This window comes from Apodemus sylvaticus, chromosome 13, assembly GCF_947179515.1.
Source record: "Apodemus sylvaticus chromosome 13, mApoSyl1.1, whole genome shotgun sequence".
Taxonomy (NCBI): Eukaryota; Metazoa; Chordata; class Mammalia; order Rodentia; family Muridae; genus Apodemus; species Apodemus sylvaticus.
In genome coordinates this window covers 80482341-80509697 of record NC_067484.1, presented here as the reverse complement: position 1 = coordinate 80509697, position 27357 = coordinate 80482341, and the positions used below count along the sequence as shown (strand labels likewise).

General features: G+C 39.0%; 1 protein-coding gene across 2 annotated transcripts in view; it reads left to right on the top strand.

Moving 5' to 3' along the window:
- The window catches only part of Kiaa1328 (KIAA1328 ortholog), a 257014-nt gene that overhangs the window by 206312 nt on the left and 23345 nt on the right, over nt 1–27357 (top strand). For both annotated transcript variants that reach the window (XM_052156056.1, XM_052156055.1), the window contains 2 exons: nt 2171–2352; nt 14342–14450. In XM_052156056.1, the coding sequence (XP_052012016.1) occupies nt 2171–2352; nt 14342–14450 (291 nt within the window). The remainder of the gene's footprint in view (nt 1–2170; nt 2353–14341; nt 14451–27357) is intronic.

Sequence of the window (27357 nt, the reverse complement as noted above, 5' to 3'; positions counted from 1 at the left end):
ATTTTCAATTCTACTTTCAGCTATCTTCAACAAAGAACAATAAAATCCTAGACAAATAACAAGACAAAGAAAAGGGACTTTATATTTCTGAGGGGCACAAACTACGTGAAGCTAAATATTACTTATGAATCCTGCTAATCCATATTCATCTGCAGGTCTGAGCTTGTTCAGTCCTCAGTTTCCATTCTCCCTGGGAGTTGGGGGAAGGGCAGGGCCCCTGTTCTAGACCACAGAGGGCCATGAGAGAAGTTTCTTGCTTTTGCTTCCTCTTTGTCCTCCTCTTCTCAGCAGTACCTCATGTTTGGAGTGGGATGCCTTTCTACAATCCACCCCTCCTCTAGGACTTTTAAAGTTTCTCTACTTGGGAAATAAACATTTTTCACAAGAATTTTGTTCCCATTCTCTGCCATGACTTGTGATTTTTGAACATGGACATTTTAAAAAATTACTCAAAAATGAGAGTTAGTGAGAAGGAAATTACATCCAGGGCCAAAACTTTGTAAGATGGGAAATGTAAAGCTCTCATTTCCACATAAAAAATATCCTTAAAAACTCAGTTATATGCAGATGAGAAGGCAGTGCACATGAAGATTGTCGTTGGGGTGTATGTCTTCTTTTTATCTTTCTGTGGTGGACACTAAAGTGGATCCTGGCTGCCTAGAACTGGCCCCCTGCAGTTCCTTCAGCAAATCCCTTCAAGTTAAGCTGCATAGCAACCTGGATGCTTTGCAGTTGTTGCATAGAACAAAGAACTAATGAGATGCGGAGCTCACTGTGTGTGGGTTTGTAAATCTAAAGGAAAAGCAAAAGAAGGGAAGAGAAAAGAGAAGGTTATTTAGCAGTTAAAACCTTACTTATGTAGGTGCAGCTTTTCTTTAGAGTTTAGAATTCTTGTCAGAAGGAGCCATCTTCTAAAGGAATAGCCATGATTACAGAATCCCCTAGGGGGTTTTAAAAGAAGAAGGAGGGCTGGAGAGATGACTCAGTGGTTGAGAGCAACTTACTGTTCTTCCAGAGGTCCAGAGTTCAATTCCCAGCAACCACATGTTAGCTCACAACCATCTGTAATGGGGTCCAATGCCCTCTTGTGGTGTGTCTGAAGACAGCTACAGTATGCATATACATATATACATATACATGTGTGTGTGTGTGTGTGTGTGTGTGTGCGTGTGTAATAAATGATTCCTTTGAAAAAGGAGGAGGAGAAGGCAGAGGAGGAGAACAAGAGAGGGAAACAGGCAGGGAGGAAACAGGCAAATGTGTGCATGAGACTCCAGAAGTCATCTTACTAAGACTTTTCTAGATAATTAAAATTCACCACCAGGCTATGAATCAGTGCCTAAAATTAGCCCTTTTCTTGAGAATACCGCTTGTGACAGAGGCAAGCATGCCAGCGTTTTCTTACAAGCCTGCCTCCTTGTGTGAATCTCAGTGTGTTCCATTCCTCCATTGTTTCCCACCATTATTTCTGCAAGGCTTTGACATGACAATCAAAGTCATTGTGTTTCCCCACTCCTGCCATCCTTTGGGGACCCTGGCATTTATGTGCGGTTGGTCCATCCCTCATGTAGGTAAAGATATTTTGTTCTTTTTTCTCTCCTTTCTAAAGTGACTCACCTGTGACCATATTCCAAGCTTGTGTCACTTACTGTAGTTCTGTCATGTTCTGCCTTTGTGCTCCCACTTCTTTGTCTTGAGCCTCTCATGTTCCTCACATACACCACACCAAAGGTTTTCATGTTCATTCTTTGTTTTTGATTTATCGTACACAACTAGATGCTTTTGCTTTCCTGACAGTCTTTGATCCCGCGTTGCTTTACTTTCTTCTGCTCATCTGTCCCAGACCACAAAGTCTGGGAACTTAAATGTTTCCTACCATCTTACTTAGCTGACATTGCCTCCAGTTGCTGCACTGGCCCTAGATAACTAAGTTTCATTTCCAAAACTCCAAATGTACAGTTTGAGTCATTAAAATAGTTTATTCTCCAATTTGTGTAGCAAGACACAAAATGTACCTTCAGAAAAAAAATTCAAATTATATATAAATTAAAATAAGAAAAGAATTCTTACTGCCATAGTTGTATTGCCACTCATGTTGATTTCACATATGTACATGCGATCTGTGTCCTTTTCTATGCCCTCCATAGTCCATTCGTGCTTCCTCTTTCAGTTTATTGGAGCCTAAATGTGATGGATGGCAGCATGGAACCTCATCATCATTTAAGAAGTGCCCAGACTCTCCAAACAGTGGGCAGAGCCGGAGGGAGAAGAAAACTGTTGAGTTTGAGTCCCACGTGGAGAATGGCATCCAGTGGGCATGTCAACAGAATGATCCATGCAGACCCCAGAGAGGTGAGTGTAGTGCCGGCAGAAGCAGAGAGTTGCTAAGGACAGTGGAAGGTGGCTGGTGCATGCAAGCCAGTGAACAGCAGGTGATTTCCACTATGCTGGGCTGCAGTTAGCATTTCAGATAAATGTATGTCTGGAACGCTGTGGGTGGCCCAGCTACTAGATTCTCAAATCACATCTACATCTATTTCTACATGAGTACTGATGTGAGAAGCTGTCCAGTTTGGCCCTCCTTTTAAAAGCTGAATTCAGCAGTAAGTATGGTTGTAGATACCAAATGATTTTCTCCAAGTGAGTAATAAAATAAGGAGTGAAACATAAATTTCTCCTGGAAAAGTAAGGCCTCATAACTGACTGATAATGTAGGGAATGTGGAGGAGAGATCATGAGCAACTTTCACATTGTCACTAAGACCCAATCTCCCAAGTCTCAACAAGTAGTGCCTAGCACTCTTTGAAGTGCTGATAATACTTCCTGTTTTATATGTAGGTTTTAAAAGGAATAAACTACAAGTAACTCTGAAATAATGCCTGAAAGAGATGTGTGTTTTCCAGGTGGTCCTGGAGTGACTCCTGTGCAGTCTGTTCCAACAGCCTTAAGGACTGACTTGAAAGGATGAGCCTCCTGTGGACAGATGTATAGGAAACAGGCTGCCTCTGCTCATACCGTACTCAGGATTGTTATTCTGATATCTTCTTAAATGTTCTCTTCTAACAGGCAAGCTTTTCTCCTGCTAATGTTAATCAGCCTACTGTTCATAATTTCTACAACTCTCACATTAGCTTATTTATTTGTAAAAATTTTATATGCACCTTTCTTTTATGCCAACTGCTGCCAGCATTGTTGTGCTCTGGGGATGTGTGGAGATTTAGCTAGGTAATAGCCTGTGAGTATGGTGATTTGGATAGGTAATAGCCCCCATAGACTCATGTGTTTTATTTAATATTTGGCTATAAGGAATGGCACTGTTTGGAGGTATGGCTCTGTTGGAGTAGGTGTGGACTTGTTGGAAGAAGTGTGTCACTGTGGAGGCAGGCTTGAAGTCTTATAAATGCTCAAGTCTTGCCAATGTGACACAGTCTTTTGTGCTGCCTGTGAATTGAAATGTAGATGCATTCATTGGTCCTGTTCCAACACACGTCTGCCTGAAGGCTGCCGTGCTTCCTCCCATGTTGATGATGAACTGAATCTCTGAAACTGTAAGCCAGGCCCAATTAAATGTTTTCTTGTATAAGAGTTGCTTTGGTTATGATCTCCCTTCACAGCAATGAAACCCAAGACAGAAGTTGGTACCAGGGAATGGAGTATTGCTGTGAACTTTTGTTTGGAGGAAAGTAGATTTTGGAACTTCGAAAAAGGAAAACAGTTGAACCCTTTAAACATTGCTTAATAGGCCATTTTGAAAGAATATGAAAGTCAGTGATGCTTGATGGTGTTTTGAACTGTGAGGCCTGGCTCAAGAGGTTTCAAAGGAGAAGAATTTTAAAATGCTGCCTAGAGATCATTCTTGTGATAGTTTGCTGAAGAATGAGGCTGTATTTTGCCCTTGTCTGAAGAGTCTACTTGAGGCTAAGGTGAATAAATTGAAATAATTAAATTGTCAAAGGAAATCTTAAAACAGCCTAGAATAGACTCTGTCCTATGGTTTACTCTTATGAAAAGTACATTTTACAAACTGAGAAAGGAAAATATAAAATGTATGGTTCAAGGATTAAAGAGGTATTAGGAAAGAGTGGAGCTAAATCCTGTGTTCAAAGAAAAAACAGATTAAATATACTAAATGGAATTAAGGGAGTGGTGGCCTCAGGGTAAGATCCCACCAAACTAAACTTCCATCTTGTAAAAATGAATTAAAGAAAAGCTTAGGTCCAGGCACGGTGATGAACAGCATTAATTCCAGCATTCAGGAGACAAAGACATGGAGATCTCTTGAGTTCAAGGTCAGTCTAGAGAGCAAGTTCCAGGAAGCCAAATATAGGCAGTGAAGGAAATCATCCAAAGCAGAAAGCTGATGAAGATATAATAGAATAAGAGGCCATGTTCCAATCACAGCAAGCAGCAGAATTTGGCAGCTTCAGCAACATGGATCTGGCTTTAGAGTCAAGAATAGAAGAAAGGGAATATAGAATTTTCCTTCATTACTAAGGAAAGTCGCTGAGGCCAGATATGTGGTAGGGGTGTCCTTGCTTGGAGGCCTAGAAAGAAAGGGGTTATGAAATATTCTTGCATGACTAAGGAAAGTCACTAAGGCTAGAGCATGTGGCAGGGGTGAAGCCTGGATTTCCTTGGGAGACCCCAAAATGTTGGAGATGTCAGAGTCATGGGATACTTGGCAAGAAAAGCTGCTAACAGGGAATGGAACCATCCCAAGAAAAAGAAGTGTGTTGCAGTCACCCAAGCTGAAAGGAGTTGGAGATCTGAAGAGCATTTTCACATCAGACATGGAGATGAGAGTTTGGTGTTTACCCAGCTGGTTTAATGGTAATCTATATCCTGTGCCACTGTATGTTGGGAGTATGTGATCTAGTTTTGATTTTGATATTATACAGTGTGATGGTTTATATATGCTTGGCCCAGGGAGTGGCACTATTGGAAGGTATGGCCCTATTGGAGTAGGTGTGGCCTTGTTGGAGTAGGTATGTCACTGTGAGTGGGGGCTTTAATACCCTAGTCCTAGCTGCCTGGAAGTGAGTATTCTGCTAGCAGACTTCAGATGAAGATGTAGAACTCTCAGCTCCTCCTACACCATGCCTGCCTGAATGTTGCCATGTTCCTACCTTGATGATAATGGACTGAACCTCAGAACCTTAAGCCAGACCCAATTAAATGTTGTCCTTATAAGAGTTGCCTTGGTCATGGTATCTGTTCACAGCAGTAAAACCCTAACTAAGACATATAGGATTACAGTTCAATGATTGTATAAATCTCAGAAGAGATTTGAACATTGGACTTTTGAACATTATTGAGACTATGATAGACTATGAGGCCTTTGAAGTTAGAGTAAATGCATTGTGCATTATGTTATGACTATAAGGGCCAGGGAGTGCAATAGGTGTGGCCCCCATAGATTCATGTGTTTGAATGCTTAGTCATAGGGAGTGGCACTATTAGGAGGTATGGCCTTTTTTTAGTAGGCATGGCCTTGTTGAAGGAAATGTGTCACTGTGGATATGGGCTCTGAGATTTCATATATGCTCATCTGGACAGTGTGACATAGTCACCTTCTGCTACCTGTGGATCATGATGTCAAACTCTCAGTTCCTCCAACACAATGTCTGCCTGCATGCTTCCATGCTTCTTGCCATGATGGTAATGGACTGAAGTTCTCAAACTATAAGCCAGCTCCAATTAAATGTTATCCTTTATGAGAGTTGCTGTGGTCAAGATCTCTTTTAACAACAATACACCCAAAACTACAACAACCAGTCATCTAGAAATTGCTTCATCCCCTTCCAAGTAATTGAGAAATGATAATTTTTCCAAAGTTCCAAAGGGAAAATGCCACCATTTTTCTTTGGCATAGGCAAATACTCTACAGAGCTCTACTGAAGACAGTATTGAAAGCTTCGTTTTAATCATTGCCACCTAAAACAAAGATGAAATTGAGAAGACTTAGAGTCTGACCTAGCCTCTGCTTTCTGTGGCAGTTGTGTTTTAGCCATGGGAACCCTTATTTGGGCCCTCCGTATTCTCACCACTGCACTTCAGAGAGAGGAGAATCAGTCAGAACTGCTGTGGTGCTACTCTGCTTAACATGATATTCTGTTGACTTGTCAACATGCGTGACAGCACTGAAATGAAATGGTAAGATGAAAACCCACACAGCAACAGCAGAGGACACACAGCATGTGTGGCTGGTTGAGACTGTTGTCGTGTCTGGGAGCAGCTCCTGAGAATGCTCGTCAGGATAGCAGAGCTGTGCTGGAGGCAAATCTCTCCCTGTCCCAGCAAAAGAAGCCAGAAGCCTGGAAAGAGCTAGTGTCCCCCACCCCAAAAAAATCAATTTCTAATTTGAAACAAAATCATTTCTGACTAACAGGAGTTCAGAAGCCATTACTTGTGCTGCGTCGTCTGCTGCCACTCAGCATCTTGGCTGTGCACAGTGAGTCCCGGTAGCGCTGCTAGACAATCGATCTAACTGGGGGAGCTGTTTCAGGTCTGCAGAGGTTCAGGGACACATTCGTTTGCCATTTTATTTTCCAGCCTCTCCCTTTACTCTTCCTTTTCCTTTGTCTTTAGAAGGTGGGAGGGTCTAGTGTGATAATGAAAATAATATCAAAAAACCTTATCTGCTTAAAAGTTTGAATGTTTTAGCATTTTAAGATAGTCATAGGAACCATGAAGTTTTTCTACTTATGAAGAAGATTATCTAGTATATTTCTCTTCTTTTATGGTCTGCTTGATTACTGAAGACAGGAAGTTGCCCCCTTGAGCCTCTCTGCCAGTGCAGAGCTGGTGTGGGCAGATTAGAGAGAGGACAGGGTTATTGCTGTGACCTTGCCATGGCCCTATCTGAACCGTCCCTGCTGAGTTTGTGGATACCTCCCGCTGTCCCCATCATGACTCTCTGAATCCCTTCACATCTGTGGCAGACCCTCACTCTAGAGTAGGTTCAGCTTGGCTGGCAGTGTTGGCCACACTCTTCATTTTCCCTTTGAGGGTTTTTTTAGGCTAGCCTTGCATAGCAATCATGGTTGGCTGAGTTCCTTGAGAGGATCTCAAGAACAGTTTTTCTTACTGGAAAATGTTTGTGATAGACTTTACTGAAGTAAACAATAATCACTTGTGTTCCTATTGATACTTGTAAATGAACCTGTTCTTATAGTGATGTGCACATCATGATGACCCATGGTAGATAAACCCAAGAGACAAACTAAGTATGTTCGAAGAATCAAAGTACAGAAGTGGCGTTTATCTAGCATTTAAGGATCATTTACTTATGTGTCCTTTATTATTCCTGTCATCTGTATCTTATATTTAATCATAAGAAAATGGACTTATTCCCAGAAGTATGAAATAAGAAATATGCAAAGTATTGATGTCTTTATCAACAGTACACAGAAGACAAGCACATTAGAGTGCTATGAATAAACCCAGGCAATAGAGTAAATCATACTATTTGGTTCATGAAAAAGGATTTCAAATTTAAGACCCTATCTTTGATAGTTAATCTTAATGTAAATATGAAATATTATCACTTAAACAAGAGCATCTGCATTCCCCATCCTTTTATATTAAAAGAAATACTTCAAAATACAATCTGCTTTCCTAACTTGTTATATATGTCTTGGGTCTCCTTAGAACATAGGTCCACACATGGTAGGAGCTCATTATATACTTGTTGGCTGAATCAACATAGCATTAAATATATTGATTTTTCTTCTTCTGCCCTTGTTTCATTTTCCCAAAATAAGGACATAATCAGTTAGACCTTTTGACCTCAATGCCGGCAGTAATTTAGTTATTTAAGCAAAATATATGCTTACATCATCAAAATCCTTCTGATGATTGATTGCTAATATCAAAGAGAAAGACTGTAGTGAGGCCTTAAAATAGCAGTACCTAAGAAGTCAAGGAAACATGGTCATTATTTCATTTCCTTTTATTCTAATTGAGGTTTAATTATATACAGTACAGTTGCACAGGTCTTAGATGTACAGTTTGATAAGTCTGACAATTGTTTATACCAATTCATATGTACTACATTTCCATGATTACCAAAAGTTCCCTGTGCTCTCTGCTAATCAGTTCCTTCTCTGAAGCTATTCCCTGAGCTTACAGAGGGCTTTATCTCACTGTTCTTTCCCATGGCCCTTTTCTGTATATATGCCTCCCTGGTGTCTCTCCTTCCAAAGCTACAACCCTCAGCAGTCCTACAGATAGGACCCATCCATGTGACTTCATTAGCCCTTGATGACTTCTTTGAAGACCCTGTCTTCTAGCATGATCCCTTTTAAAGAGTACTGAGGATTAGGACTGGGGTGTAGCTAAATCCATAAACAGCTTCCTTCTTTCTATAATTATGGATTTTGTTTTTTGTTGTTGTTGACTGCCTAAGAGCTCCATTCCTAGGAATAAAATGGTAAAAGCATTCACACACCCGCTCCAAGTCTCAAGACAGTCTTCACTCATTAGGTATGCTTTTGCTGGTGCTTTTTTTATTTTTTAAATCAGCTTGAGAAAATCCCTCCTAAATGATTGAGTCTTTGTCATAAATGGATCTTTGACTTCACCAAATCTAATTTTTTTCCTGTACCAGTTAAGGCAATAATTGTATTACTTATATCATTATGACCAAACACCTGTAAAAGCACTTTTAGAGGACTTTACTCTGAAAAAGAGCAGTGTCAGACTTTCCAGTGGCTACCACACTCAGGAAGACACTATGGTGAGTCGAGCTTATGTGGAGACTGTACTTCATGTCTTGTATGTAGGAAGCAGAGAAAGAGGCAGAGAGGATCCAGGCATGTGTTGTTAACAATGCCCCCACTTCCGTGCCCATGACTTTCTTCCTCCCACTAGGACCCACCTGCTAATGTTTCTAGAATCTCCAAAGATTGCACCACCAGCTAGAGACCAGCCTTTCCATGCATGAGCCAATGTGGGAACATTTCCTGTCAAATCAAAGTAATCACATTTTTCACTCATTAGTTTGCTCATTTGCTAACTAATGATTTGCTAATTAGTTTTAGATGTTGGGGTATGTCTTCCTGATTGTTGTAATGATTGTGTCAAGTTACAGAATCACAACGCATGCGTCAGTGAAAAAAGTGAAGTAGATAACCTTAGGGGCTCATCTTTCACCAAGAACACTTAAGGCCACACCATTAAGAATCCATCTAGTCAGAATTCTGAAGAAGAAAAGGCTCTGCAGAAACATGATAGGAGAACTTTGTGGACTCTCTCCCTGAGAAGGCGTCAGTCTTTAAGAAAGCCTGAAACGATGAAAGAGCCTGATTTTAGCGGAATCAGATGTCAGGGGTTTTGTTGACCTGTCTGTAGATTCCCCAGAAGGTTGGCACAAGTCTTGCTTTGTGTTCTGTCTAATGCACTTTCCATATGATATTCTGTGAGAACTTTGAAAGCCAAGTGAACATGCTGCAGCCTCCTAGGATAAGAGAGTAACAGTAACAGAAATATACAAGAAGCTACAAGACCTAGATAAACTGAACAAACTATCAGATTCTACTCCAAAAATAAAACATCTGAATAGATCCGTAACAATAATCATTTTTTAAAACTCTCATGAAAAAGAAGCCAGAACCATATAGCTTGACAAGTGAATTTCACCAAATCTCTAAGAATTAAGGCAAATACTTCTCACACTTTTTCATAAAATAGAACAGGAAGGGATACATCTGAAGTTAAATTTTAAGAGTTCCCTATGCTGGAGCCGTGCAATCATTAAACAAACTGTAGACCTATGTGTGCTGTAAATGTGCATTGAAATAGCCCAAGCAAAAACCAGTAGCAAGCGAATGTAGCAGCATGTTAAGAAGATGATAAATCATGACCAAGTGGGATTTAATTAGGAATGCAAAGGTGATTCAACTCAGAAAAATCAATCAATGTAATCCACCACATTAGCAGAAAGAAGGCAAAACCACACGATCTAAGTCAACAGAGAAAGAACATTTAGCAAAATCTTTGCTGGGAGATTTCATAAGTAGTATGAGGAACTTAGGTGTGAAACCTGCATAGAATATAATATTCACTATGAAAGACTGAACTCCCTTCCCCCACTTTTAAACATCAAGGAAGGAACTTGTATTGTTGCAAACCCAGTGCACTCCAAGTAAAACTCATTAGAGTACAGCTGTGCCTTTTATCTTCATACTGTTTTGGTGTGTTCTCTTTCTCACAAGAGTTGAACATAGTGAGTGTCTGACCCACAAAACCTAAGCTCTCTGTTGACCCTGCCACAGTGCAGGTGAGGAAGGAGGAAAAGAAGGGTGTGGGCACAGACTTGGAACATTTTTATAGTAAAAGCTGCTACGATTGACACATGTAACAACCTAACACACAGAGGCGTGAAGAAACTTGACAATATATATATATATAGTCTCCCTACCCATAGCAGTAGTGCATTGCACAGAAAAGGATGTACAAAGAGAACAAATGGCACATACACAATCATCAACAAATAAACTTTAAGAACTTACTTTAGTTTTCATAAAAATCAAGAACAATGCTAAAGAAAATTTTAAACCAAATACATACATGTTAAAGTTATAGAAGACAGAAAAGAATAAGTAGCACTTGACCCTGAGGAACAAAGATATCATGGCTGGGAACTGAAATTAGAGTTGTCCTAGGCACCAGTGTAGCCCCTTGATCTGGGATCAGTTATGCCAACATTATGTATATAGTTATATACATATAGAGTATGACTCAAGCTAAACTGAACATATGATACTACAATTCAGCTGTTTTTTAACAAGTCCAAAAATGGAGGTTCTTAATCTTTGAATATCAAATCAAGAAAAAAAAGAAGAAATGTTGACTAATGGATAGGCATACAAACCCAGCTACATGTAGATAGAAAATATTCTCATTCATCTGTATAGGCAAAAAATATAGGTATGTTCACACATGAATAAATACAGGCATTTATATAGAAATTCGATTAGCCTAATGGATAGCATTATTTCTAGACTTAGATTTTTAAAAAACATATAACATCTTTGTATATATTTATATTTGTAATTGTATAAGGTTGTGTATTTCTATGAATACATAAAGCTATAGCATTGCTGCACACTGAATATTAAATCATAATTTATAGAAGGAACTGTTGTACCCAAATTGAAAAGCCCCAAAGAGACCACCAGGGACGGCAACTCCAGTCAAGCACATGAGGGTCTTTACTCAAGCTCAAGAGCTTGGGCTACAAACCTTCCTGATGCAACAGATTAGGAAAAGCCACTGCGAGGTCCAGGGGAAGTGGTTTTTAAAGGAAAAATCAGAAAGCAGGGTTTCCAAGCCTTGGCATTACATGATTGGGTAAGAGGTTTATGGAGAACATCTGGTCATCAATTAACTGCTGCTACAGAAGAGATGCACCCTTTGAAACAGTATCTCCTAAGTGTAGAAAAGAATGCAGTAGGACTATGACTGCCAGCAGCTTGGCTGACTGGATGTGAAAGTTCAACTTATAAAAATCTTTGAGAGGCTGGGTGGTGGTGCATGCCTTTAACCCAGCACTTGGGAGGCAGGTGGGTCTCTATAAGTTCAAGGCTAGCCTGGTCTACAACCAGAACTACACAGAGGAAACCCTGTCTCAACACACACACACACACACACACAGAGAGAGAGAGAGAGAGAGAGAGAGAGAGAGAGAGAGAGAGAGAGAGAGAGAGAGATTTGAAAGTTAAAAGACAGAAGAGAATAAACTTAACCTATACCTTGAATGGCAACATTCTTGACCTTGTGGGGATCCCATACCCTTCAGAAAAATAACTAAGCATATGTTTGCAAATTGGACCCTCTAAAAGTTCTTTTCTTCATTTTCACTCTTTCAGAGTATCTCAGAACCAACTTTTATCAGAAGCATCAAAACAAAAACATCTGGTATTTTGTTCCAAGATAGTAACTAAAGGATATTGATAATCTGTCCCTACCAGAAGTGTCCTCTTTCCCCTCCACTCACCCACTGTCTTAGGGTTTTACTGCTGTGAACAGACACCATGACCAGTGCAAGTCTTAGAAAGGACAACATTTAATTGAGGCTGACTTACAGGTTCAAAGGTTTAGTCCATTATCATCAAGGTGGGAGCAAAGCAGCATCCAGGCAGGCACAGTGCAGGAAGAGCTGAGAGTTTTACATCTTCATCTGAAGACTTCTAGCAGAATACTCGCTTCCAGGTAGGTAGGATGAGGGTCTTAAAGCCCACACCCACAGTGACACACATACTCCAACAAGGACACACCTCCTAATAGTGCCACTCCCTGACCAAGCATATATAAACCTTCACACCCACCAATCGCTTTGTTTCTACTTGTTTCATATTTTCACCCTTCCTGCCTCCAATCGGTCCTAAATTCTCTGGAATATTAAATTTTCCAATTTTTATTCTTTCTGTTCTTATATCTGCCACCAAGTTCATCTCTCCAGAGAGCAGTTTGGTGTTGGTGGTGGTGGTGCTGTTTTCTTTGTCAAGGTATCTAACAAAATAGCTAAAAGTCTGTCCAGCAGACCTGATTGCATTCAAACCAGCATTATCCTCAACAGCTGTGCAGGGCTGGGAATGTGCTTAATTTTCACCTGCGTTCCATAAGATGGGGACAGTAGAAGAACCTGGGACTGTTAAAAGAAGTGACTCAAGATAGTCATTGAAAGGAATCAAGTGATAGTGCTATCTAATAAGTATTTCTTGAATAAACTTTATATTCAACATTGTGAATTTTAATTCCTATTTTTTCCCTATTTTATTTTTGTTCCTATAAATCTCTGCTTTAAATTCTATGCTCTTTATTTCTTTCAAACATCTGGCTTCCATGTCAGAATATCCCTGCCAGAATACTGTGATCGCTAAGTTCTTTTTTTTTTTTTAAAGATTTATTTATTATATGTAAGTACACTGTAGCTGTCTTCAGACACCAGAAGAGGGCATCAGATCTCTTTATGGATGGTTGTGAGCCACAATGTGGGTGCTGGGATTTGAACTCATGATCTTTGGAAGAGCAGTCGGTGCTGTTACCCGCTGAGCCATCTCTCCAACCCCAATTGCTAAGTTCTTAATGCCTCACACTTTTCATATTGGTGAAAGACAATGGAGACAACCCTCCTTGTTGCCTGGAAATAGATGCAGGTTCCTGCCTTAATATCTTTGTTACCTTAGGCCAGCCACAGAAGTCCCATTTTTTTCCCCGTTATTTGTTAATATACTATCAATGTAATATCCACTGCAAAAGTTCTTATAAAATAATTTCTAGAAAAGGTAAACTGGAAATAGGAAGGGACAGAAAGACCAGATCCAGACAGGGAGATGAAATCAATTTCCCATGTACACAGAGAAGTTTGGCATTTTAGGATCTGGTATTCCTAACACTCCAAAAACTCATGTCATGTTGTATAGATATTCACTCACTACTAAAAGAAAGAGTGGATCTTTCCAAATAGACTTGTAATGCCTGCTGGGCAGCAGTTTCCAAGGAATCAGAAGGAAATCGTGACAGAATTCTCACAGTCCTCTAGAATAAAGATGGATGTTTTGTGTTGTTGAAAAGTAATAAATATAAAATAAAACCAAAAAGAAAAGATGTGTCCTTACAATACTATCATTTTACATGACATCTCAGAGGGAAGAGTAACTAATCAGCTAGTTACTACTACTTAAAACTGAACAGGAGCCAGAACAGGCAAGGCTGTAGGAAGAGAAATTATTGCTTAGGAATCTCCTAATAGCCTACAATGAAGGTATGCTGGTCATATCTTTCACATGCTACATGGCGTAGTCCAATATAGACTTAAAAGAAATGGAATGTTTATATCTCATCTTAAATACTTTTAAAGAGACTCCATCAACTTGCAAGGTCTGGCAATACAAGGCGCTAAGATTAACTGTTTTCTCAACAAGAAGACTTGTTAATAAGAGTTAAATGGAACAAATTAAAATAGTTTACTTTCTTGGGTGTTTCTGTAGTAAACCCAAATCATCAGAAATATGACAGGCAAATATGTCTAAAAACAAAATGATTTAGTCTGTTATTGCACAGATGGGTGGATTTTGTTTGTTTTTAAGTAAGACAGTGTGAATCACTGATATTTATAAAAAAAAAACAACATAAGGAACTTTTAAATTGCCATTGTTCCATTTCACTGGGGGCGGGGGGGGGGGGGGGGGGATAAGGGGATAGTCTGTTCTTGAGGCTTTAGGATGTCCCAAATGGTCTACCCTGTTACTTGAAAGTGAACTTTTCATTTCTTTTATTGAATACTCAATATTCAATGTTTTATTGAAGAACTTAATTTCTTTTATTGTTTATACAGAGACAGCAACAGGAGTTAGAAAAGATGCATCCACATCTCCCATGTCAACACGAAGCCCTAAAGATGCCCTGACACCAGCCTCATCATCATCCCAGCACAAAACCTCAAGGTGAGCCTAAGAGATCCTTTGACTTAGTGTTGTCCATAGGAGAGCTTTTATAAGACTGGAGCAACTGACAGTTTTAGTGATCTTACTCAACAGGCACGTGCTATGAAGCTTTAGATTTCTCTATATCCATGCTTTTCTGAAATGATGACAATTGACAAGGATTTCCATAGAAACCCAAAGCTTCCTGTCCATAGAAACTCTGCTTAGCCGTGGGCCCTCCTCAGCTCCTCATCAGTGTTGCTGTAGTTAGTTAATCTGCTCTAATCTACCCAGCAACAGTGTGTGTGTTCCTCACTACTGCCCCACTGTTCTGGATTCTCAAATGAAAGACACACACACACACACACACACACACACACAGAGAGAGAGAGAGAGAGAGAGAGAGAGAGAGAGAGAGAGAGAGAGAGAGAGAGAGAGACTTCTATTTTATTGTGCCTTAAACTGCACAATGTCTTGGCCACTGCCAAACTTGCATGTTGCTAATGCCTTCCCTCTAATACTCCTGAGTTATTATTTGTTAAAATCTATATTCCATCATTCCATCTTTGCTACCCTAGACCCAACTGAGAGGCGCACTCTTTCCTGACTCTTACATGGCTGGAATTCTGTCTTCTGCAGCTCTCAAGCCTGCATCTTATTCCTTCCCCAGCAATGGGATGCTCTCTCCTCTCCTTTGTCCCTTGCCTGAGAACATAAAAGTCCTGCCTCTGTTTCCCTGCCCAACTATTGGCTGCTGGCAACTTTACTTACCAGTCGAAGCCAGCTGGGGCAGGGACCCTCAGCATCTTACGTGCAGACATGGGGGTTCCCAAGTAATTTGTGGAGCCAAATTAACACAAGTAGCATTAAACCAATCCACAACATATTGGTGGTAATGTATTTGGTCTACAGCTTTAAGTGATTAAATTCTGAAAACCCTGGTGAATTTTGTGCTAAAGGTATCTTCACACCAACTTATTCCAGAGACTTTAGAAGAGCCAATTGTTTGATCTTCTATTTCTGGAGTTAGAGAAAATGTATCATTACAAACTTCTCATATTAATATAGCAACTCCCATACTTTACAATTAAGACTCGATATATAGAAGCATCGGTTTCAAAAGGACTTGGTTTATGTTTCCATGGGGATTGATTTGGGGCACTTAAATACTTCATATCTAACCACAGTAGCATAGATTTTACAGTTTAATTCATAGTTTAATTGCCTAGATTGTTGGTCTCAAAGTTGGTGATTTCAAAGGTAAACTATAAAACATATTCTTTGGTTTATGGTTGTTTGAGAAAGGAAAGAACTTTAAGTCTTCCTTCTATAGAGCTATCTTTCATTCAAGTCTCATATAAGTACTATGGCACAGAAGACAAACCTACACATTCTTGAGAAGCACTTTATTCTAAGTGTTTATAATTGGCATGCCTTTAATTGTGGAAGCAGAAAGGTAAACACCACAAAAGACCCTGGAAGTAACTGGTACAGAGAATAGTAAATTAGGCTGCTGTCTAGTGCTATGTACCCAGAACCATGCCAAGCTACTTGACTTGTCCTCACAACCTGTGGAACTAGTACTACCCACATCCCCAACTTTAAAATTGGGAAAGCATGACTCAGAGAGATTGGGTGGGTTGTCAATAAAAGATAAGTCCAGCATCTCAATCTCCAAAGTAGTATAATGGCCAACATTGTCAGAATGTGGCATATGAAAATAGTTACTTAGCTTGCCCATCTCTCTCTACTGACCTTCTCTCTTGCTTTCAATGCTGTCATCATTGGAATTTACTAAAGAAACAAATGCATTATGATTCTGGAAAATCGACAGAGCTCCCACCCAAACCATTGGTTGGTTTGGCTAGGTTAGAAATGGATAATCCTCTCAGTTTCGATCTCAATAAATTTTCTTACTGTTAACATTTAAAGGGCATTTAGTTGGTTAGCTGGTTGGTTGTTTGTTTGTTTGGTTGGTTGGTGATAGGGCTCAAATTAGGACTTGTACTTGATATGCAAGCACTCTAACATGGAGCTACTCCATAGCACTAAAATATGATTGTTAATACTACCTTAGTGTATTTTGGAGGTTGACTTTCAGCATCAAAAAGAGGAATAAAATCTTTTTTTTTTTTTTTGGTAAGGCTTTTGTAAAACATTCTCAGCATAAATTTTGTGAATGAACCATAATCAATGTGGTAGAATATTATAATCCCTGGCTTAATTTACTACAAATATTTATATTTACAGATGTTAAGAAAAGTATTATTCATCTGCTGGTCCTTAATACTGCTGATCAGCTAAATATAGATTCTCAGAAGTTTTGTAAATAATAAGCATTTGGCTGACCAAAAGATTGTGTGGCACACCAAATCCTGTCTTTAGAGAGGAGCTCACAATGATGTATCATTGTGTATTATACAAAGTACAGAGTTGAAAATTATTCGGAAGTATTAAAATCAGCTACCGGGACAGCACAGTGGAACTTCTCTATCGTTAGCATCCAAAGTATTTGAATCATTTAAATTTCAAAGTCTACTCTAGTTATGTCTTATAGATTTTTTTTTTAGTAATGCAAACTCTGATTCTTCCACAAATCTTTGAATTGAATAGATTTTAATCCATATTCACCCTAAATTACAAGTATTTGGAGGTTTATAAAAGGCCTGCAAATGGTGATGGTATGGCTCTGTGCCAGGGGACGAGGATACATTTTTCCTTTGTTCTTGTAAAACCACTAAAACTGTCCCATATCATTGCTGTACAGTCAAAGAAAACAGTCACAACAGTCATCTTTCCTATTCATAGTATAGGGTTTTAATTGTTCTCTTTGCTGGCTGTCAAAATCATATGAAATTTTCATTCCCTATACAAGATGGAAATGTTTGTGGCTGAAAATGTTAACATTTGCATTTTTATTTGTTGATTTATTTAAATGACAGCCTTTCCTACAGCAATATATCACTTGACGACACCTCAAATATGAATAATGTATTGTAGATTTGTGGTCACAATGTGTAACAAGTGCCTGAGATACTAAAGAATGTTAACCATGTTGCAAATGTAATATTTATCAACTCACAAAGTTTATTGCTTCTGGGGTTTAATAATACTGTCCATAGAACATTAATATCACTTATCTTGATTTTGGCTGGACAACTTTATATGTAGAAATATTCATCTATCTCATGCTAACAAAATAAATAAGGGGGCTGGTGAGATGGCTCAACAGTTAAGAGCACTGAATGCTCTAACGAAGGTCCCAAGTTCAAATCCCAGCATCCACATGGTGGCTCACAACCATCTGTAATGGGATCTGACACACTCTTCTGATGTGTCTGAAGACAGCTACAGTATACTTACATATAACAATCAATAAATCTTAAATAAATAAATAAATAAATAAATATGTAACTTACAGCACAAGCAAATAAAGTATTATAGCATTCCCTGTTGAGAGCCATAGTGCTTCTGTCTCTAGATTTTGCCTGTGACTCCAAGGCTGATTGTGCACCCCTTAGTTGTCAGGAATAGTAAAGACAATGGTTATCTTGATCCAAGAGGATTGTAGGACTAAACAAAACAATAGTGTTCACTTCTGCATAGTAAAAACAGGCAATCCTACATAGATCAGGCCTCCTATAGAGAAGACTGGAGGGCCTTTCTCATTGTGAGCACCAAGGCAACACATGAACCTTAGCTCTGGAAGAAAGCTGGGATGGTCTGTGATACTCTGACACTCCATTCCTGTATCCACCATGAAGCCAGAGATGGGCAGGTTACCCTTTGCTTCTCAAATGAATTGTTAGGAGCACAAATACTTTTTTTTATATAGCATAAATATATGCTTTTGTGCCTTCCCAAATTAGGTATGGCCACTGCCCACAATAAAAAAATAGTTTCAAAGAAGTTGTGTCTATTAACCAACATCCACTGTGATTGGTGTCCCCATTGAGGTGCAGAATTATGTATTTCTTCACTATAAATGACCTTTCTGATTATACTTGATATATGCCAATTTAATCAGAAAGTACACTTACATTAAGTAGATACTTGTGTTAACATAGCTTTGAATTTCAAGCCTTTTATCTCAAAGCATACTAGGAGATAAGGTATTATACAGCTGCATGCCCTTTCATGCGACACAGTACGTTTCATATTGAAATGAAGGAAGGGCCTTCTATAATTCTTCAGAAGTGCAGAAATGTCACTTTTTGAAAAACTGATGGAGTTTCTACTTCTGAGTCCTGTAAGGAGACGATGATGATTGTTCCACACTGATGAACAGTGACTAATCCTACCCCCATGGCTGCAGGATTAAATCCTCAGCCCCTGAAGTACAAGGTCACCGAGCCCCTTCTCTGCGCCTGTGATTCATTAAGTATCAGGGCACTGCTCTTGCATATCTCTTTTTCTGTGACATGGAAAGAGAGAGAGGCAATCCCTACACCAGCAAGAAAATTTGTGCAACTAACATAGATTTATCTGCTTCTAGAAAGAACCATTTGTTTCTTTATCCTGTTTAGACTTTTTTTTGTTTTCAGAAAGATTTGCATTTTTTTAAACTACAACATGGAAGGTTTTTGTTTTATGTTGTTTCTTTTTGAGATATTGGCTATGGATTTTATGAAATTTGTTAAGCCTAGGGTGGGGGTGGGGCACACATTTAAGTATTTTTAAAAACTTGATAGTATATTAAAGACTTAAAATTAGTTAATTCTTTTTTTAAGTTAAAAAAAAATTGATCGTTTGCAGCCAGTTTGCATGCTTAATGTCTTGCTCTCGGGCGTGCTACCAACTTAGCTTTGCTCCTTGGCTCGCTCTAAGCCTCTTTGGGGAACCTGGGATCACACTCTATACCAAGGCCATGATGGAATAAATCTAAATCTCTCCGTCTTTTAGACCAGTGCTTCTCAACCTTCTTATTGCTGCAACCTTTTAATATAGTTCCTCGTATTATGACCCCCAACCATAAAGTTATTTTTACTGCTACTTCATAACTGTCATTTTGCTACTGCTACATATCATAATGTAAATATTTGATATTTAGGATATCTGATATGTAACTCTTGTGAAACGGTTGATTTGCAAACCCCTCCAAAGGGGCTATAACACATGGGTTGAATACCACTTTTTTAGACAGTATTTTTATTTTTCCTTAAGTAACTTCACATGAAAAGTACAAATTTTTTTGGCTCCAAATATAATGATATAGTTTTCAGAGTTTTTAGGTAAAGAACTGATAGCATTTTGGACCTTGGTTGTGCTGTGGAGAGAATCACTGGAAGGTGTCTCAGTTACTTTTCAGTTGATATGATAAGACACCATGATCAAGACAATGGCAAGACAGCATTTAATTTGGGACTCACAGTTTCAGAGGGTTAGAGTTCATGGGCATCCTGATGGGGCCTCGGCAGGAGGCAGGCATAGGCAGGTAGGGCTGGGACAGTAGCTGAGAGCTTGCATCTCAACCCATAAGCATAAGCCGGTGAGAGAACCATTCTCAGGGTTCCATTCTCAGTCAAACAACCAAAGGCTGAGGGCATCAGAACTTTAGCCCATGGACAGCTTTTGTACCATTTCATTTTCAATACCATGTTGCTAGCAACTGTTTAGATCAAGAAGGGAAAATCGTTAGTGTCCTTCCCTGATTATGAAACTAGTCTCTTTTGTTTCAGCAACAAAATTGTCAAATTGCAGCTGCCAGCAAAATGTTGGGTCCTGTTTATGTATCAGTCTGTTAGTCTATGACTTTTTATTGGAGAATTGAGTCCACTGATATTAAGAGATATTAAGGAAAAGTGATTGTTGCTTCCTGTTATTTTTGTTGTTAGAAGTGGAATTATGTTTATGTGGCTATTTTCTTCTTGGTTTGTTAAAAGCAGATTATTTTCTTGCTTTTTCTAGAGTGTAGTTTCCCTCCTTGAGTTGGAGTTTTCCATCTATTATCCTTTGAAGTGCTGGATTTGTGGAGCAATATTGTGTAAATTTGTTTTTGTCTTAGAATGTCATGGTTTCTCCATCTATGGTAATTGAGAGTTTTGCTGGGTATAGTAGCCTGGGCTGACATTTGTGTTCTCTTAGGGTCTGTATGACATCTGCCCAGGAACTTCTGGCTCTGATAGTGTCTGGTGAGAAGTCTGGTATAATTCTGATAGGTCTGCCTTTATATGTTACTTGACCTACTGCTTTTAATATTCTTTGTTTAGTGCATTTGGTATTTTAATTATTATGTAACAGGAAGAATTTCTGTTCTGGTCTAATCTATTTGGAGTTCTGTTGGCTTCTTATATGTTCATGGGCATCTCTTAGGGACGTTTTCTTCTATAATTTTGTTGAAGATATTTACTGGTCCTTTAAGTTGTAAACCTTTGCTTTCTTCTACACCTATTATCCTTAGGTTTGGTCTTCTCATTGTGTCCTGGAATTCCTGGATGTTTTGGGTTAGGAGCTTTTTGCATTTTGCATTTCCTTTGACTGTTGATTCAATGCTTTCTATGGTATCTTCATCACCTGAGATTCTTTGTTCTATCTCTTGTATTCTGTTGGTGATGTTTGCATCTATGACTCCTGTTCTCTTTCCTAGGTTTTCTATCTCCAGGGTTGTCTCCCTTGTGATTTCTTAGTTGTTTCTATTTCCATTTTTAGATCCTGGATGCTTTTGTTCAATTCCTTCACTTGTTTGGTTGTGTTTTCCTGTGATTCTTTAAGGGATTTTTGTGTTTCTTGTTTACCTGTATCCTCCTATATTTCTTTAAGGGCATTATTTATGTCCTTCTTAAAGTGCTCTATCATCATCATGAGATGTGATTTTAAATCAAAGTCTTGCTGTTCTGATGTGTTGGTGTATCCAGGGCTTGTTGTTGTGGGCAAACTGTGTTCTGATGATGCCATATAGCCTTTGTTTCTGTTGGTAAGGTTCTTGCAATTGCCTTTAGCCATCTGGTTATCTCTAGTGTTAGTTGGTCTTGCTGTCTCTGGCTTGAGCTTGTCCCTCCTGTGGGCCTGTAAGCCTGTGTCAGTACAGACCAGCTCTCCCCTGGCAGGACCCATGCACAGAGGGCTGTGGGACAGCTCAGCTCCTGGGTGCAGATGGCGACCGGAAGGACCCTGTCCCAGCTGCTCCACCACACCTGTGCCCTCAAATGCTTGCATTTCAAGTGTGAACCTTCATACACAACTTTAAAAATATTTAAAATATAAGCACAAGAAACACATTTGTAGCAGGCAAACATTCATAATTTTATACTCAGTATTCCAAATAGTTTTGTAACTACCAAGGTTATCCTTGGCCAGTATGACAGGCATTCAATCTCTCTGTCAATCCATCAGCAGGTGAGGGTTATGCTTTCCTTGTGTCAGCTGAACTCTGAAACTGTAATTAGTGACATCTTTTCAGTATTGCTATAGTCCTTGCTATCATTTTACAGTTTTTAGCCTCATGAAATGCAATTTTGGAATTTGTCATCTGATTTGAGGTCACCAAATTCCCTTAACTTTAAGAAACTTCTTTTGGGTTCCCTCTGTTCTATGCATTTTAATTCCTTGGTAGAAATTGTTTTATATATGTTACATAATGTAATCCTCCAAATCCTGAAAATATAAACCTCTAAGAGGCAATTGTCAAACACCTAAGAGCCCTGTAATACCTGGGTTTATAAGCCTGGGCTTAAATGCTAGCTTTGCAGTTCTGAGAAATAATTTCATCTAATCTATAAGACGAGAATAATAACAGCTCCCTTATAGGCACATCCTGATGATTAAGCAAGATAGTGTATGTTAAACTTTTCATACTCTCACACTATTTTATTCTACTCTAACTGCCCCATAAAGAGTAACTACCATTATAGAACTTCCTAAGGCCACATAAGCCTAAGAAACAAGGTATGCTCCAAGCTTTAGCCTAACACAATATTAGGAAGAGGTTAGGTTCAGCTCTGAGGTGAGCAGTTGAATTGTTGGTTTTTGTTTTGTTCATTATTTGGTGTTTGTTTGGTTTAGGGTCTTACCATTGATACCATATTGCCTTAGGATTTTTGATCTTCCTGCCTTAACTCCTCAAGTAGTTGTATTTCAGGCATATGACACTATACCCAAAATATTGTATGTTTATATTTTAGCTTTGTAGCAGAGGATTTAATACAACTATGTTGGACATATCCAACATGCTAGCTTTCTCCTGAGCTCTGAGAAACAGAAATTATCAGGATGTGGAACAACACGTCCTAATGATATTGGCTTTTCCATGAAATGCTATAAATAGTAGCTACACAAAATGACTTAGAGACAATCATGAATGACCTGCATTAACAGAATTTTTATGGTATATGGAGATGTCACTGTGGGTAAAAGCACTTCCCATATAAATGGGAAGACCTGAGCATCTATCTATAAACATATCAAAGAAGATAGGATAATGCCAACACGTAAGGTTGTGCTGACTTTACATGTGTGTCATAGCACTCACACATGTCATACATAAAGAAAAGGATAATTTATTATTTATTTACTGATTGGTTGATTGGTGTCTTGAGACAGGGTTTCTTTGCGAATAACCCTGTGTGTCCTGGAACTCACTTTGTAGACCAGGCTGGCCTTGAACTCACAGAGATCCACCTGCTCCTGCTTCCTGAGTGCTAGGATTAAAGACATATGCCACAACACCTGGCAAAAAGGTAATTTTTAAAAAATTATAAACAAGATTTTCTTGATAACAAATATTCTACCATCATGAAATATCTTTTCTTAGTTTTGTTCTAAATGGTATGTGGGGAGTAAATATTGGCTATATGATAATTAATATTTAATGTTGTATGCCCTAGGACATTGGTTTGGAGAGTCACTTGAGGACTGGTTAAAGTTATTGATAATAGATTTTTATCCTCATAAACTAACATTTTGTAAAGGTGCTGAAAGAGTTGAATTCCCTTTTACCAGTACTTATAAAACCTGTCTGTAAGTAGAATTGCTTAGTAATTCCTTGTAAAATTACCCATTTCTTAGCCTAATCCTAGATTACTTAAATCACAATTGCTAGAGATGGATCCCAGTGATATGACTGTTGTTTTCCAAATGAGTTCTGAAACTACACTCTAGTTCTTGCAACACCCCTGCGTCCCACCACCACCACCACCACCACCACCACCACCATTATCCCTCTTTGCCTTCTGGCCCTACCTAACCCAGGGCCTCTCCTTCCCACTTGTTTTTAGAATAGGAGCATCAGAATCCTTTAAAAACCTCCAGTTAACACTAAAAAGATCTCAAAAAACCTCCTGTATTAATATAAATAGGTGGTAGTAAGAATTAGTCATTAAGACCTATTGTTGATGCCAGCCTTCTCTATAAAAGATTATATGAAAGATGACTCAATCTATAGAGGATCAGAATCAGTAGGACATATGTGTAATTATTCAAGGGGATATAGCAGATTGTCTTGCATGATTTGAAGCCGGATAGTTGAAAAATTGCCATCTCTCCCCTAGATCAAGAGTTTCATAGTGTCCAGTCCGTGGATGGAACTGCAGAACGAGAGTAGCCATGCAGCCCAGCCACACTGAAGGTTTGAACGCTCCCGAGAGTGGCTGGCTGCAGTGTTAAAAGGCTGAAGAAGCTGAAGTCCATTTCCACAGACTATGACAATAGCATAAACACACTCAGGAGGAACGAAACTGACAGTGACCAGTGGAGGGGTGAAAGGAACCCCAAACCTCATGGAGAACTAGAAAAGAATATAGAAAAGGATTATACCAATTTACAGCTTCATCTGTTCTGCTTCCTGTGGATGGGGTCCTAATACTGCCTGCATGGGATGTACAGTAACTGGTAACAATCCAGTCCAACCACAAGACTGGCAGTCCTAACTCTATTAGAATTCCATAGCATTTACAAGCTTATATCTAAACAGAGAGCTAACTATTCTAAGTATGTTCTGGAGAAGATACTCATGTGGATTGCTCTAGCCCCTAGAATTTAAACAATTTCAGTAACCACTGCTAAGTTCCCAAGGGGTTAGCAAAGCTAGATGTGTGGCCTGTCAGAAGCTCTGGGGTCAGTGATTGACTCACTCTTTGGCCATAGGCCAACTCACTCAACATCCTTAGCTTGAGGACCATCAGCTTCCATAGCCACAATGCTGAATCCACTCCTGTTTGCCCAGCAATAATTAGGCAAAGTCTACTCCCCAATCCACAATTTTGAGACTAGCTACTCTTATAAAATCTCAGTTTTGTTGCAGAAACTTGGGCCAAGGTCACACAGCATCACCTGGGTCTACGCCATGGTCTCTGGGAGCAGCAAGTATCTATCATAGCAAAAGACCAAACCTCAACACAGTTTCACCTACATCTGTGTTTGGAGGCATCCATACACTTTTATGTAACTCTAGAAGTGTAGCTACCTATGGTCTCAACTCCTGCCAATGCTGATGCTTACCCTGCAGTGTCTAAGCATGGTTTCCTTCCTATGTGGTGTTTCATTCCTTGGAACTATAAATATTAATGTAAAAAGCCTTGGTATAACTCAAGTTTGTTCCCAAGGAGCAGAGAAAGGCTGCGTCCATGTACTTCAACTGTGTAAGTATAATCCACCAGTGCCACAAGTATCATTCCTATCATAGCCTTCCCCATGTAGTTCGGAGATAATCCCAACAAGCTGTGTAGCTCCAGAGGCATAGCTATCAGAATCAAGGTATCAGCACCAAGTGTATTCAAACCACAGGACTAGTAAACAATCTTCCTGCATTCCTCACTATGAAGGGCCGGCATGGATAGAAGCACCGCAAGGCTAAACATGACCTCTTTGTTTTGCTGAATAGCTCACAGATTGTAGACCACAGCTACCAGAACTATAAGGCTCATTACTAGCTACATTTGATACACAATATCCAAGGATTTCTCCTTTGTCTTCTAAAACCTTGAGGCTAAGTTACCAATGACACACACCTCAACTGATCAACTGCACTGGGAAAAGAACCTGTCCTGCCAGAGCAGTGGCTCCTGGTGCCAAAAGCTCAGGCATATCCCTCTTGAGAGCCCTAGGGAAGATGTTCATATCCTGTAGTTCAGGAACCAGAAGTGTTGTTCCTTCAACCCCTGCTATCACCTCTTTTTTTCCTGAGAGGCAGAGTAGTTCTCTTCCCATCCCATCTTACCAGGACACTCACAGCTACCAGAAGCCTGGTGCCACCAAGTCTTTGGAGCTTGGAAGCACACACCTATGGAGACCAATATTGCAAGTCGTATGACTGCTCTCATGAACAGATACAGTCTATGTTGTTGAAGCACTCATAAACATTGATGATGTCAATGAAATATAAGTATATTACATTGAGACTGTACTTTTGAGCTTCTCTATACCCAACCTAAAGCACCTATTTAGCTGATGCCCTGTACCCTAGTTAAAGAAATGGGTTTTTTTCTTATGCTTCTTCATAAAATTGAAACAAATGAATGTTACACTGTTTGCTGATATCAGCACAATGATACACATGAAAGAAAATAAAACACTTCAGAAGGAAGCAATAATTCTCTGGCAATAGGTTTTTAATTTTTTTAAGGAAATCTAGTAAATTCCTGAAAAAATATTTTAAGATAATGATCCTAAGGAAACTCAATGAGATGCAATAAGATTTTAAAAAGCACATTTTTTCTAAAGAAAATAAAGGAGGTTATGGATGAGAATTTCACAAAAGAAACATCACAAAAACTAATGAAACCGTTTTCAATTTAAAAAATAATGAAATAACATAATTTCCACAACACAGTAGAGCAAACAAGAATTTTTCAGAATTTGAACACAAGTCATTTGACCTAACACAGCCAAACAAACTGAAAGAAGAGACAAAGGAGAAAAGAGAGAGTATAAGGACAGAGGGAAAAGAAAATGGCGTGATACATTCAAAACAGAAGCAAAAACAGTGCCAGCCATGAATACTATTTGAAGAAAGTTATCCTTCAGAACTGATTTTTTTTTAATTTGGTTTTTTTCAAGTCAGGGTTTCTCTGTATAGCCCTGGCTGTCCTGGAACTCTGTAGACCAGGCTAGCCTTGAACTCAGAAATCCGCCTGCCTCTGCCCCCCCAGAGTGCTGGGATTACAGGCGTGCACCACCACCGCCCAGCTATCCTTCAGAACTGAGAGACAATCTTTTGTGGAGACTGTGGGCATTTGCCACTGTCAGACCAGCGCAACAAGAACTTTTAAAATTGTCCTAAGTTACAATGAAAAAGTGATAACCACCATCATAAAAACACATAAAACTCACTAGAAGAACAGGTACATAAGGAGAAATGGAATCAAACTTTAGCCTGACACAACATACCTAATTACCAAAATAATTAGAGGTAAAAAGGAAAACCCAACAAAGTGAACAATTAAATGGAAGGAGAAAGTTCATATTTATAAAGATGTACCTGACTATAAATGTTTTAAATTTACCAACCAAAATACATAGCCTGTCTAGATGGATTCAAAGATCAGTCCCAAATATATTAATACCTACGAGAAACTTCACTAGCCAAAGCAAGCAGGACTAGCTCTCCTCAGACACTGGCAGCAGACAGCTGGCTTTGTGAAGGCATACCTTGCCATAGGAAAAATGGTTCAAATTGTATGTAACAGGACCAAAGGATCACTGAGAAATTCAACACTTTTTCTCAACAGTATTTTTAGTATTCTTAAAGAATATTAGAAAAGTAAAATAACAGTATATCTCCAGTTATTAGCATTTTGTTTAGTTTATAAGCATATATACATATACCTTTTAATGTATTTAACATTATTCTTAAGAATAATGTACCCTCAAAATCATTACTTTTCCCTTCAGATTTCTTCTTTCTCATCAGTATTTTATTGACTTTGGAATTATCACATTCTCATGTGTCTTTTACCCATAGTTCCTCCAGTGAATGTCCTCATTGAACAGACTT